This window comes from Fragaria vesca, linkage group LG4 (assembly GCF_000184155.1).
Source record: "Fragaria vesca subsp. vesca linkage group LG4, FraVesHawaii_1.0, whole genome shotgun sequence".
NCBI lineage: Eukaryota > Viridiplantae > Streptophyta > Magnoliopsida > Rosales > Rosaceae > Fragaria > Fragaria vesca.
In genome coordinates, this window is record NC_020494.1 from 3,767,515 (window position 1) to 3,782,193 (window position 14,679).

A 14,679-nucleotide genomic window follows, 5' to 3' on the forward strand; every position below is an offset into this window, starting at 1 on the left:
TCGTCTCTCTCTCTCTCTCTCTCTCTCTCTCTCTCTCTCTCTCTCTCTCTCTCTCTCTCTCTCTCTCTCTCTCTCTCTCTCTCTCTCTCTCTCTGAGGTACTTCTGTTTTTGTACGTACTTCTATTTATCATTTATGTATACTTCTCTTCTCACACAATATTGAGCGTTTATAAACTGCCATGCATCTTTAGTTAACAGGTATCAAGAGCGAAGTCGTAGCCACTTGAGTTTCCAGCATTGGGGTTAGTACGACTTGTCACCTTCTCGTCCTCTTGACTCGTGAAAATTGATTATTGAGGAGATGATTGAGATGTCTGCTCTTCTTGCTCCGGCCATCTCTCTCTTTTCCATTCCAAGACATGATTCACTTTGCTATCGGACCTCATAACTACTCTCTTTCAAGTTTGTTCGGTAGGAGGAGAATCTTGGAGTCCCTCGGACTCCGGTAAAGTGCATGACACCTTAACAGTTAACAATACCATACCAGCTAGCTGCTCTCTGCTGCTTAGTTTTCTCTAGGGTAACTATTTATGAATGATATTGATGTTTTGGACACGCGCGCCACGCGCGCCCCCCCTTCCTGAATACCCTCTGCTAGCTTTACTGAACCTCAATCTTGAAGCCGCCGGAGAGAGTAGAAGATGGCCTCCATGGCCGGACGATGCATACAACCCCCCTCCCCTTTACAGTTATCAACGTCCCAAACAACCATGCCCAAGCCTAGCCCATATCAATTTCTCTGGAATTGTTTATGGATTGGTTCCCGGCCCAATCTCCCAATCCACTTGGCCAAACCAGATCGCTCCCCCCTCCTTTAACTTTAACCCAGGGCTCGAGATGATTCCAGCCACTGCATGTTCGATCGGAACAGTTATGGCGAGATTTGGTGTCTTCGTCAATTTCCGAGGTGCTATGCTGCTATTCCAAGGTGATAAGCTCTTTTATCATCAATATTTGGACACCCAGGTATGCAAATCCCCCCTTAAAGTCTCCTTGTTTAGGACTAATCATTGCTTTTTAGAGATCCTTTATTCTCTTTTGTTAAGTCCAATAGTATTTCTGGCAAAATCGTTTCGATTCCAGCAGATTACTAGGGCTCTCATTATGTTCGACCCTAGTCTGCATTTATTCCTTGTCTGGGATTTCATTTTGCATGCGCGCTCAGATCATGATTTCTTCTCAAGTTATGTAAGATGCCGGAAATTAGGTGTTTTTGGTAGTATTTATAGAGCAAGGGGATGGAGGTTCAATCTCACCTCCTTTACCCAGATTGTCCCAACCTGTGCTTTCTTTCTTAGACTTCTGTTAAGCACCATGGCCTTTAGCCCCAATGCAAGAGGTCATACCAGCTCTTCGCGAAATAGGAGACCAGTTATTTTCAACCCTTTTCCTAGACCCCAACAGGATCAACCTCCTTTTGTTACTAGGGTGGGAGATGTGAGAATAGCTGTAGAAATGGATCAAACCCGTGTCTTCGTACCAAGAAAATCCATGTCCCTCAAGGAACATCTTCTTAAGTTCTGTCTTGTGGCCAAGATTTTTGGCAAGAAAGTTTCCCCAAAAAAGATTGTTAAGAAGTGTAATTTTCTCTGGGCCTGCCTTCATGGCACTGTTAAGATGGTGCAAATGGCGAATGGGTGGTTTGCCTTGGAGTTTGTCCATATTCAAGACCTTGAATATGTCCTCTCCAATCGTCCTTGGTTTGTTAGAGGAAGAATCTTTCATATTTGAAGATGGGCCCTGTCTTTTGATCCAAAAGAGGCTGAGATCGAGACCCTTTCTCTATGGGTACGTCTGACTAACTTGCCTATGCATTTCTGGAGTGAGGAGGCAATTCTTCCGGTGGTGAAGGTGCTAGGTCGCTTCATCAAGCTAGACGACAGGACGAAGAACACTGAGAATTATATCTTTTCTCGTGCTTGCATGGAAATCGACCTACGAACCCCCCTGAAGCGTGTTCTTGTTGTCCAAGAAGAAGAGAAAGGTGACCTGGAGTTTGATCTAGTAAGTAAACCTTCTAAAATTTATGTTTCTTATGAAGGGCGTTTGAGGTCTGTTTTCAGTGTGGCAGCCACAAACATAAGATATGGGAGTGCCCTAAGAAGAAAAAGGAGAAGCATTTCGTTATGGTGGATAGGGCAGAGAGTGACAATGAAATTGAGCCAGATGAAGTGGATGTGGATCCGGAAATCAAACAGCTGGCCTCCACGGAAGTGATGATTTACTTTCCTCTTCCAGCCAAGAATGTCAGTCCTGTGCATGAAGAACCAATTAATGAGGATCTCAACCCTCCATCCCCGGGATGGACTTAAGTGCAAAGGAAGAGTAAGGCAACTTCCAAAGCTGCTGAGTCAAGTGGTGTTCAAGGAGTCAACCCTTCTGCTTCTACAGTCAAGGCTCCAAAAAAGAAAAGAACCTCGATGGTCAAACCTGGTATCTCTTTTAAGGATGTGACAGTAAGGAATAGCGCTATTTTTATCTCTGATGCAGAAGTTAAACAAAACCTAAAGATTACCAACTCTAAAAGCTCCTCAAGCAATAAGGAGGAGGTGTCTGAGAATATGATAGCTAGGAAAGATGCTGGTGAGGCTGATAGGGATACAAGTATGCTGGAAGTTGGCTTGCAGGCTAATAAAGGAAAAAATGTGTTGGTCATGAGTGAAAGCTCGGAGATGAGCACTGGAACTGGCACAAGGAAGAGGAACAAATCCGGAGATGATGAGAATCTTGTCTATGAATCTGCCGAGGAGGAAGGCAGTGCCTCAACTACCAAACTTGCTAAGAAATGAAAGTTATGTCTTGGAATAGTAGGGGGAGTGCTTGGGATGGCTTCGAAGCACAAACCCTTTTTTATGTTTCCTGCTTAAATGTTGATGTCCTATGTATCTTAGATACTAGGACTTCTATTTCCCTACTAAATAAGACCAGGAAATATGTGTTTGATGAATCTTTTGTTGTTCCTTCAATTGGACAATCTGGGGGTTTAAATTTGCTTTGGAATTCTAGAGTTGTGCATGTGCAAGTTATTTCTTCCCATAATAGATTTATTCACTGCCGTTTAGTTGATCTTAAAACTGATAAGTCGTGTATTATAACTTTTATCTATGCCTATCCAAAAAAGAACCAGCAGAATGCTTTCTGGAATGAATTGGCTAAGCTTAACCCAGCTGATAATGATTGTTGGGTGTTGATGGGTGATTTTAACATCACCATTTCCCCTGAGGAAAAATTAGGGGGCTCTGGAGGAGTTACTAGTTACATGCTTGAATTTTGTGATTTCCTCAACAATAATGGTCTTTATTTTTTAACTGCATCTGGCTTGCCTTTTACTTGGTCTAACAAGCATGTTGATGATACCATTATTTTTGAATGTTTGGATAGAGCTATTGGTAACTCTGAATTTTTAGTCTCTTTCCCTAATGCAAAGCTTGAAAACCTCCCAATTATTTCTTCTGATCATGGACCGATTTGTCTTTCTTTTGACACCCTAAGACAGAATCACCCTAAGCCTTTTAAGTTTGAAGCAATTTGGCTTTCTCACCCTAGATTCAAACCTTTGGTGCAACAAATTTGGAATCAAACTTTTAATACTGACCCTCTGTACAATTTTCTCACTATTTCAGGACAATTTGCTGCTAAGGCCAAGGCTTGGAATAAAACTGAATATGGCTGCCTCTTCAAACAGATGGAGTAACTTAACAGGGAAAGTGCAGAAATACAAGAACAATTGATGGTTCATCCTGATTCTATATGGCTAAAACAGAAGGACTTCCAAATAAGAACCAAGCTTCTCGATATGTGGAAGCAGGAGGAAGTTTTCTGGGCTCAAAAGGCAAAAGCTGATTGGCTCAAACTTGGTGACCGAAATACCAAGTTTTTTCATACACAAGCAAATATAAGGAAGAAAGTGAACAACATAGCAAGAATGCAAGATGAAAGTGGAAATTGGGCTACTGATGAGGACACAATCGCTACCATTCTTGTCCGAGATGTTAAAAAATATTTTGCCAGAATAACCCCCCTTCTAGAAATAACAGGTTAAACTTTGTTAATATAATTGAGCCTGTAATTAGTGATTCTGACAATGCCATGCTATTGCAACAGGTTTCGGATGAGGAAATCCAGGAAGCCATTAATTCTATTGGTGCCCTTAAAGCACTAGGACCGGATGGAATCCATGCATCTTTTTACCAGAATTGCTGGAAGGAGGTCAAGGACACCGTTATCCCAATGATTAAAGTCTGCTTCAGAGATGGTAAGCTTATTCGAAATATAAATCATACTAACATTGCGTTGATTCCCAAAACAGAAAACCCTACTAAGGTCAATGACTTTAGACCCATTAGCCTTTGCAATGTCTCGTATAAGATTATTACTAAAATTATGATCAAAAGGCTTAGACCTTTATTAACAAAATGTATTTCGAAGAACCAAGGTGCTTTCGCTCCTGGTCGTTCTATTCATGACAATATTCTTATCGCTCATGAGATTTTCTCTGATTTTAATCAAAGGTCAGGAAGAAATGGTGCAATGGCAGTAAAGCTTGACCTGGAAAAAGCTTATGACCTGCTTGACTGGTCCTACATCTATGATTGCTTGATACAGTTTGGCTTTAACTCAAACTGGAGCAACTTTGTTTTAGACTGCATTAATTCTGTCTCCTTCTCAATTTTAGTGAATGGAAGACCGAAATGTTGGTTTCAACCCTCAAGGGGTATTAGACAGGGGGATCCCCTATCCCCGTATATTTTTTTCTTGCCATGGAGCCTCTGATTAGACAACTTGATAAGTTAGCAAGGAATAGCAAGGCTCAAGTTGGCCTTCTTTCTTCTCCTTTTGGATTTAGAGTTTCTAACCTCATGTTTGCAGATGATTGCCTCATCTTTGCCAAGGCTACTAAGAAAGCAGCAGGAAATATTAATACAGTTCTTAATGCTTTTGCAGCGGCTTCAGGTCAGAAAATTAATTTACATAAATCTTCTCTCTATTTCTCATACAAAGTTCCTGCTGGTACTAGGAATAATATTGTTAATGTAATTAATATTCAACAGAAATCTTCAATTGGGAAGTATCTAGGTATTAACAATGTGATGTTTTGGAAGGACCCTATCAATGCTAAAGATTTGATGCAGAAATTATCAAAGCGTCTTGCAGGCTGGAAGCAGAACACCCTTTCTAGAGCTGGCAAGCTCACTCTAATCAAATCAAATGTAGTTGACATGCCGAACCATGTTATGGCATGTTTCAAATGTTCCAAAAAGTTAACAGATGAGATTGACAAACAGGAAAGGAATTTCCTGTGGGGCACGGATATGAAACAAGCCCCAGTTGCTTGGAAGGATATTTGTAAACCGAAAGCTCTTGGAGGCCTAGGGATTAGGCCCTCTGCTTTCTTTAATAATGCTGCACTAGCAAAACTTGCCTGGAAGATTATCACTGATAAGAATAATTGGTGGGTGCAGGTTATTACTCAAAAATACTTACGGAAGTGTTCTTTCTTCCAGGCTAAAAAGAAGCAGAAGAATTCTTATGCATGGAATGGGATCCTTGACACAAGAGAATTGGTCCTAAAAGGTATGAGGTGGATTTTGGGGGATGGTAAGTCAATCAAGTTTTGGACTTTTAATTGGGTTTTTGAGTTTCCTCTAATCAATCTAATTGATGACCAAAATAGAAGCAATATTAATATTGATGATCAAAGTGGTGAGTGAGTATTTGGTTGCAGATGGATGGAACATAACTAAATTAAGGGAACATTTCACTCATGAAGTGGTTAGAGAAATTATGGGTATCCCTATCCCTACTACACCCTTAGAGGATGAATTCATATGGGGACCGGCTTCCCATGGAAGGTTCACGATAAAATCTGCAACTTGGCTTCAATTACAGGATAAGCAGGAACACAGTAGAATCCAGCTTATTAAGAAATTGTGGTCTTTAGACATCCAGCCAAAGATCAAGTTCTTTAGATGGTTGATGCTCAGAGGTAGGCTTAAAACTCAAGACAGACTCTCAAGGTTTGGGATTGTTCAGGATAACTCCTGCCCTTTATGCAACGAAGACAATGAAACTATGGACCATCTCTTTGGCTACTGCAAATATGCAAAAGAGATTTGGCAAGCCTCCAACATGATGCCTCCTCTTAATTGGGAGGAAGGTTTCTTTAGAGTGATTCATGAATGGTTTGTTGAAAACCCTTTTGATAATGTTTGCTTTACGAAACTAATTACTATCTGTTGGCAGATCTGGAAGGCGAGGAATGAAGTCATTTTCAAAGGAAAAAATCCAAATGCAGGGAATATCGTAAGAGCTGCTGCAATGTTCCAAAGCTCAACATATGTAACTTCCCAACATTCTAGAGTGGGAATTCCAAATGACAATGATATTGATAAAATGATCAGGTGGACTCCACCCCCACCACTGTGGGTTAAGATTAATTTTGACGGCTCGGTGCGCAGTGGTGCTGCTGCAGGAGGTTTCATCATAAGAACAGACTCTGGAAACCCTATCCTTACAGCTGCTTTCAACTGTGGAAGAGCCAATGTTCCGGTCACTGAAGCTATGGCGCTGCGAAACAGTCTCATTCAGGCGCAAGAGTTAGGAGTTACCAATGTGCAAGTTGAAGGGGACTCCAAGTTGGTTATTGATGTAGCCAATGGTATTGCTGCCCCCCCCTTGGAGATTGATGAAGATTTTCCAAGATATCAATGTCTTGAAATGCTCTTTTCATTCAATTAGTTTCTCCTATGTTCTTCGTGAATCTAACTTTGTTGCTAATGCTCTTGCAAACCTAGGTCATAGCACTAGCACAATTTGTATGTGGGAAGGGTGTGTTCCCCCCGAAGCCGGCCGCTATGGCTTTATCCTTTGACATTGTAAACGTTAGGTGCTCTCGGGGCACTTCTCTTTAATGATTGTTTTTTACTATAAAAAAAAATACCATACCAGCTAGCTAGTAATATATGGGTGACTACGACGCCTTTGGAACAGTAATATATAAGTTCTTGGTCTTTGGATTCAGATCTGTGGTATCACTACTCATGTCTTGTGAACGCATCAGAACTCAAAAGTGACAATGCTCAGGGCTTAGGGCCACTCCAGGCCATGACGTGATTTGATGAGCATCAACAGCTAATTTGAGTTAACTTTTTTTTTCTTTTTCTTTATAAGGGGATAAATTGAAATTGAGACCTTATCAGTCTCCTCCAACACAGACAACTGACAGCAATAAGATGATAAATAATGGTGAATTGAACATAATCTTGTTTTATTTTATACAACCAAATGCATACTATAGCTGGTTGGCCTTTGGCAACCCAATTTAATTGCTGAGATTGTTACTCAAATTGCTACTTCTACCTAAATTGCTTGTTACCCAAAAAACCAAAACCCTGAGGTTACTTTATTACCTCGGTTGGCTTTGGCTCTACATATTTACCATATAATAATATTTTCAGCGCCTCTCCGACTCTCTTTGAAACAACGTCGACAGTGATCGCTCACAACTCTTTGCCAATGGCAGCCTCCATGCTTTTCGTCTTCTCCATATTCGCCGCCCTATTATTCACCGCAGTTCCGGCAGAGCCACCGCTTCGAAACGACGGCGCTCCGGAGGTTGCAGATTCGTCGACAAGACTCCAACTCCAACTTCGGTTGCTGGAGACCAAGGTTTACCTTCTAGGTGAGATCATCTTCATTCACACCCACCCTGCTGCTTTCTGATCGAGCTTGTTTTGTTTTTCATGCAAAATGCGGGAAACAAAGAAACGAACTCCCAAGTTTTCAAGTTGATGCTCTTCTTTCAGTTTTCAATAGCTGTTTAGCAATTGTGATTATACGAGCTTGAATCTGCATGCACAATTCCATATTTCCATACATCAGAATTTGTTTGATTTTATTATTATTTTGCTCCATTGATTTTCAAAGTCTCACTACTTGAAGTTTAGGAAATGAATATGTAATACTATACGAATTTTCAATCAAAAACAATTTAGGTTAAACTGACAATTTAGTTTTAGCGTCTAAAAGAGCGATTGCGAGGGCAATTAACGTGTTTGTGGTATGAAATGTGAATTAGGTGTGTCCTGAATGGGACACTCCCGGATTCAGTGATCTTTAGTGTTCCTGAATCCTGATAGGTCTTGGTCTTGTTTGGACTTCGATATGATGGTCTTCTGCTTCTTTCAGAGTAAAGAATGAGCGGCTAGAGAATTAGAATGTCACAAGTGGCCGGAGTAACTTCACACTTACTTATTCATGATTCAATGATATTTCAGATAATTGCTTTGTCTATCTGAGAATATTTCATATTCTTGTGTTAACGTAGAATCAAGCATTGATGAAAAAATACGTGAACTGAGGAAGAAGGATGAAAAAATCAGGGAGATGGAAGAGATTATTCAAGGGAAATCAAACAGCAATGCATTTTACCAAAGTGAGACCGAGGCTGTCCAGGTGAGATTTAAGTATTTTAAGTTTTTTTTTTTCTTCTCTTTCTAGTTTTAAGAATAGAACAATTATCTCATATACCCTATAGCTGTGTAAAATCATGAAGTAACTAGCTGTTTGGTTTAACTACATTTGTGACTAGCTGGCCTTTGTACAATGGTAATCAGTGTTTTCTTTCTAGGAAAAACTGCATCATTTCTGTTTTTACTGATCTTTCCTAGTCAATGCTGGAATGTTGTTAATGTCTTAGACATTGTGAAACCCAATTATGTCATGGGTGTAAAGGATCTCAATGCTTGTCTGGTTGAAAAACATGGTCTTGCTAGTTATACCCAATTTGAGAAGTTTTAGCTTCATCCATTTCCTTTTTTCCAGGGAAGAGAAGATTTAGGTGCTAAGAAAATCACAGGTAAGTTACATGAGAAGAATGCTGAGGAGCTTGTGAATCAGGTTAGTTTTGTTAAACTCTCCAATATTCTGTCTTCTTGGATGCGTACAAATGTTTTTGGTCTTCCTGGCAGGTTATTGAGGACATCATATTGCAGGATAAATTAAAAGATAAACGGGAAGCCCAAGCAAGGGTAGCTGATCAGAAAACCCAGGAATTGAAATTTAGGGCAGAAGATGTAAGAATTGTGCTCATTTCTTCTTTCTTCTGCCTATGTTTTTGTTTTAGCTTCTTGTAACAATTGTCCTATGATTTTTTTTTTTACTGTACTTTCAACTAGGTTCTGTAACTATAATCTGTAATTTGCAGAAAAGATAGCTTTGTCAACGATACTGTAGATCTTAAGAAAGTATTAACAGATAATGTATGCTGGCATGGTCTGTATGGCTTACCTTCTAAAAGCATATGATACTAGGTGTTGATAATCAATTACGTTTAATTTAGCTGGCTACCAAAGCAAAAGGTACTAGTCCTTTTGATGCATATCTTCATGACTGAAAAATGGTTAGCTTTACTATGAGTCTATAATAAGCTCTTGACAAAATTTTTGATGAATTTTAAAGGGTTTTTGCTTGCTTGAATTAATTGGACCAGTCAGAATCAATACTTATTTCAGCAACTAATCAATAAAGCAAAAAGTAGGATTTATCATGATTGGAATATGTTAGCTTTCAATATTAAGGTCCTAGTTCAACTAACTTATCTTGTGTCGTAAATTAGTATGAGACACATAACTGGAAATCTGAAACCATCTGTGGTCTAAGGTTAGACCAACTCGGTTATTTATCATATTTATGCCCTGCATCATATGAAGTCCCAAATCCAGCTGCAATCCAGTTCAATTTTCTATGAATACATGATTTCTTTAGGAAATATTTTGTATAAGACATGTGGCTGTTCGAATGTCTATCCTGTGAGTCCTCTTCTCCAGCTCTAAATGTTAATATTAACAGAAGATCAGTTTACAAAACTGAGGAGCTCTTCAAGGGGTTTAAAGGTTCATAATCATTTATTTACTGCCTGAAAATTTACTTTGTCTAGTGGTACTAATCTTACAATATCTTAGGAATCGATGATGTAATATATATTCATGATTTCTGTAGTATATAAAGATTTTCTATAACATCGGAATATGTGCACTACAGTGTTTCTTCTGTTCTGCTAGGTTGGAAGGTCGTTGTAGTCTAAGGTTTCTTTCTTGATTAATGTTATCGTTTGCAGCTTAGCTCCCTTTGATGTAATTTTCTTTTTAACTCTGTTGTTCCCCCTCCGCGCTGGCCTCTTTGTTGACATATGGTATAACAAGTTCAACGGAAGTTTTTCTTTGGAAATCAACGTAAATGAAGTGACTGTATTCAATTTTTTAATCAACTGTACAATTACATATTTTGTTCTGACTTATAATCAGGCTCATGGAGGATGGCTATCAGTTTTACATTCTGTTGCAGTTCATATAAGCCAGTTTCAGGTAAACTTATGCGGTTTAGTGGAGTATTATTGTTGGGGCCAATTAATAACTGTACAAGTTTACGTGCAGTCATACATAGTGACTTACTGGAATGAATGTGGGAGACCAGCCTTGGATGTGGCAATTGATAAGGTGTGTTTGTGGTTTCCACAAATTAAGTTGCTACCTTTATGTCAATCAAAGATCTTATTGGCTTGTAATTCGAAGAGTTTATTTATTTATTTTATGCTAATTTTTATTTAAGATAGCTAGTGCACTAAACTGGAATAACTATTTAATTTGCATTCTCAGGCATTGGAAATAAAAGGTCAGGTTAAAAGTTCGGCTCAGCTCAGCATTGAAACAATCAAATATGTATGTTATCCTCAACATTTCTTATAATTCTTCCACAATTGGTTTGGCATTGTCTTTGCTTATGAATCTGTATTTATTGTTTGTAATGCACATTCTCAAAATTTTAGAGGCATTTGATGCATCACAACTGTCTTAATTCCTAATCAACTTTTGCTTGAACTGGCGTGGAACATATTAGAAATACGTACCATGTGGAGCATTTTGTTTAGCTTCATTATTTATGTGTTTAACTGCAATTCTTCTCGTGACTATGGAATCAGAAATTTGCAGATCCCATATACTCAACATGGATCCGCTGTATACTATAAACTGTGAAAATTGGTTATAACTTGGCACTTTTACAAGTGTGAGAACTGAGAACTATTGGATTGAAGTTGGAAAAATCCAATTGCCATCTGCAACATCAATTTTTGGCATTAGCTATTGTTTGCTTACATACCATTTCCAGATGATGATAATTTCTTCCACCTCTGAGGGTGGTTAATTAATGGATGAGATTCTTCGTTAATGATCTTGAATCTTTTGAGTCTTGTATATATGACAAAACTCTTGTCATGGACTCTTGGGAACTATATCATGGAAACCTTATTACTATGAGAAGGGAATTAATAGGTCGAGATTCTGAGGACACTGTCATAAATTTATAATTGGTGTTTGATGTACTCTTCTTTTCTGTATAATGGTGCGTATTGTTTATTTCATTCAAGTTGATAGCCTTTCTGATATATTTTTTATTTAAATTTGAAGGAATTGATACCAGCTTTGAAGAAACAATCTTTGGAAATTGTAGCCTATCTTGAACCAAATATTCAAGTACTCACTGCAAAAACTGTTGATATCTACCATTCGTCAAAGAGTTCTGTAGTACCATTTGTTTTCAAGGTACAAGAAATGGCAGATCCTCACATTCAGGTGAGCCAACATGAGGTTTAGTTTACTGGATTTATAACATTACTCTATCGACAAAAAAAACCATGACTTCTTTAACTGGAATCTGGCTTATGACATTTCTATATATGTTGTAACAGGTAGCTAAGAAGTTAACCAAGCCATACATAGCCCAGATTCTGATGATGATAGATGAGGCTACAATGGTGACAAGAACTCATTTGGCTAACATATACGTTGTGTTGAAGCCATATACAAAACAAGTACTCCCCGCATGCAGAAAATTTATTAAAGCTGCAACATTTTATCATCATAAGGTACTAGCTACCTGAAACTTTTTATATATTATGAATCATTAATAAGTACAAAGAATTACATCTGAAACACTTGTTGGGACAAGCTGCATAATGCATGGTGGTGACTCTTGGGCTATTGCAGCATGATGCAAATGGACTACTGGAACTATCTTTACATAAACCAAATGAAATTAAACGTAGCTAAGAAGCAAAACTGTGATGAACACAAATTGTATCTGAAGAATAAGAAAGTAACTTAGTGTTTCTTTCAACCAATATACTTTTTTGTGCTTTTCTCTATTGACACATGACAAGTTGAGAGTGAGTGTGGATGATACACAATTATAGTGTGAGAGTGAGATAAATCTATTTGAAATAACTAACTTAATATTATTCCAATTCTATATATTTTCACACTATTCAAAAATATGCATTGGGTTACATGCATTATGATTAAGGAGAGGGGATGGAAGTTTTGTCAATAATGCACAACTGTCTGTTCATCTGCTCAATATTGTATCAGCTTTAAATTGTGAATAAAGTAATTGAGGTATATATGTTAGTGTATACTGGGAAATGGTCTCAGTATATATCAATGCCAACTAGTAATTATTCCTTCTTCGTTTTGCTTCTTCCAAATTGTTGTATGGTACGTACTTAAAGAACATGTTAATTGATTTTTCATGGCCTTTCCATTTGAGAGAACAATTGTGTTAAACATCTTAATACTGAGGGGCAATCATGATTTTGTTTAGAAAGGAAAATATAAAAGGAATTTTGGAAGCACAAGCATTTACAACTTTCCCGTGTGAGTTCTATTGATTTATTTTTTTTTTCTTTAAGAAGAAATAGAACGACAAAAAAATTGACTTATTATCATGCTGTGAACATATATATTATGCCGAATAAACGTAATGCAAGTAGGTAAAACCTCTTAGAGCGTATAGCAAATTATGGTTATCTCATACTTGTTTCTAAAATTCCCATTACAGGTCCAAAAAATGCTCAAAGACAATAGGTTGACACAATCACTTGCAACTATCGAACTGGCATGGCTTCTGGTAGGTATCTGCCATTGTATTTTAAGTGTAACATTATATATATCATATATAGTTCGGTTATCAAAATAGATGGTGCAGCAATTATTTTCACTTCTAACATTTGTTTCTTAATTCATATAAGGCCACTGCTTTACTGGCCCTGCCTGCAGTTCTGATGCTTAAGTTGACTTACGTTATTTTCAGGTTAGTTCAGTTCATTGATCATGTTTTTGGTAATGCATAATTTGTAGTTTCCTTCGAAGGATGTTATAGTTGACGTGTTAAAATGTCTTCCGTTTTCACTAATGCAACCAAGGTTGAATTGTGCAGAAAAAATGCAAATAATAAGCGTATTCATAGTTCCTATAGATATCATATAGTTCCTACACGCCGCAAGCTCAAGCGTGCTCATCCTGAAAAGTGAAGGACATGAGGTAATTAAATGCTTTTGCACTATTTGCAAAGTTCTACTTGTAAATGTCTGTCGGAGATTAATTATGAATTCTATCTGATGGGAACTCTTTGATATCATACTAATTTTGCTTGCATAGCTATTCAAATGGGTGTGTTTTGTGTGTTGGCTCTCTTGTTTCACCTTCTCACTTTACGGTCTGAGCACCTACACCAATGACACTTAATTCAAGAGTATCTGTTTGTTTTAGAAAGTCATATTTATGCCTATCATTTATGTCAATTTGGGCCATGTTTATTTCGATTTTTACAGTAATTAAATATAAGCAGGTAATGTCCAAGTAATTTCTGCGATGCTCAATATTTGGGACAAAATCAGGACTTAATGCAGGGTCTTCTAAATTTGATACATGGTCTAGTCTCATTTTGACATGCTTATCACGTTCATAAATGCATATATTGCAATAGCTTTGGGGAAAAACTGTACTCTCTTATTCTACTGTGATGGGGTTCTGATTATATTTACTTAGTAGCTTTTTACTATCGCATTTCTTGCTATACATAAAGTTCTTCAGTGTAATGCTCGTTTTGCAAAATGTTACTTATTTGATGCCTGTTTTACATCGGGAATCTCAGTCTAAAATTTTTTCGCATCCATTTTCCAATACTGTATGCAGATTAAAAAGTCGACAGTTATCTAAAAACTAATGGCCTGGCATGGGGGGAAGTCTCATTATTAGAAACAGAAGCTACATTGTACACCAAAAACTTAACAGAATACTGAAAAATGTTTGAAGTTTCACTTGGTTACCAGCAAAGTTCTACAGCCAAGATTGAGGTTTAAAGTCGAAGGATTGCAGATGTTCGTCAGCATTACCCCACCTCCATTCAAATAGAAGACTGTTTTTCTGAACTTTCTTGTGGACAATGAAGCATTTTATTGAGACGTTTAGCTGTGTATACTTCAAATTGGTATTCACTCTAATGAATCTGAAGTAAATACCATTGGATGTGTGAAGATTTCTAGTTGCATATCCGCCCTTTTGGCATAGTAGGCTGGTAATTTATTTGAAATTTTAGTATTTTACCTCTTATTTATGTTATTTTTCTATTTTAATTAGACGTGTTTTATGCCGGTAATAAGTCCCTACCCAGTTGTAGAAAGGCGACATCGGCTCGCTCCCGGACTGCTCACATTGTTAGACAGCAAGTTCTTTATTTCACATTGTTAGAAAGGCTTCAAATAAAATAAAAATGTTTCCTCCTGTCGATCACAAGGTGCACTGAGTTTTGATTCAAATGGATGCAACAGCACCTTGTGACAG

At 37.8% G+C, this 14,679-nt stretch overlaps 1 protein-coding gene across 1 annotated transcript; it reads left to right on the forward strand.

Annotated features, from left to right (window-relative positions):
• Positions 1 to 7,516: 7,516 nt before the first annotated feature.
• On the forward strand, positions 7,517 to 13,367 carry LOC101300049. Its single transcript, XM_004297849.1, has 12 exons — positions 7,517 to 7,682; positions 8,328 to 8,455; positions 8,825 to 8,899; positions 8,971 to 9,075; positions 10,306 to 10,365; positions 10,435 to 10,497; positions 10,657 to 10,719; positions 11,467 to 11,631; positions 11,748 to 11,813; positions 12,896 to 12,964; positions 13,086 to 13,147; positions 13,274 to 13,367. Exons 1-12 carry the CDS (start codon positions 7,517 to 7,519, stop codon positions 13,365 to 13,367), a joined length of 1,116 nt encoding a protein of 371 aa, XP_004297897.1.
• The last annotated feature ends 1,312 nt before the right edge of the window (positions 13,368 to 14,679 follow it).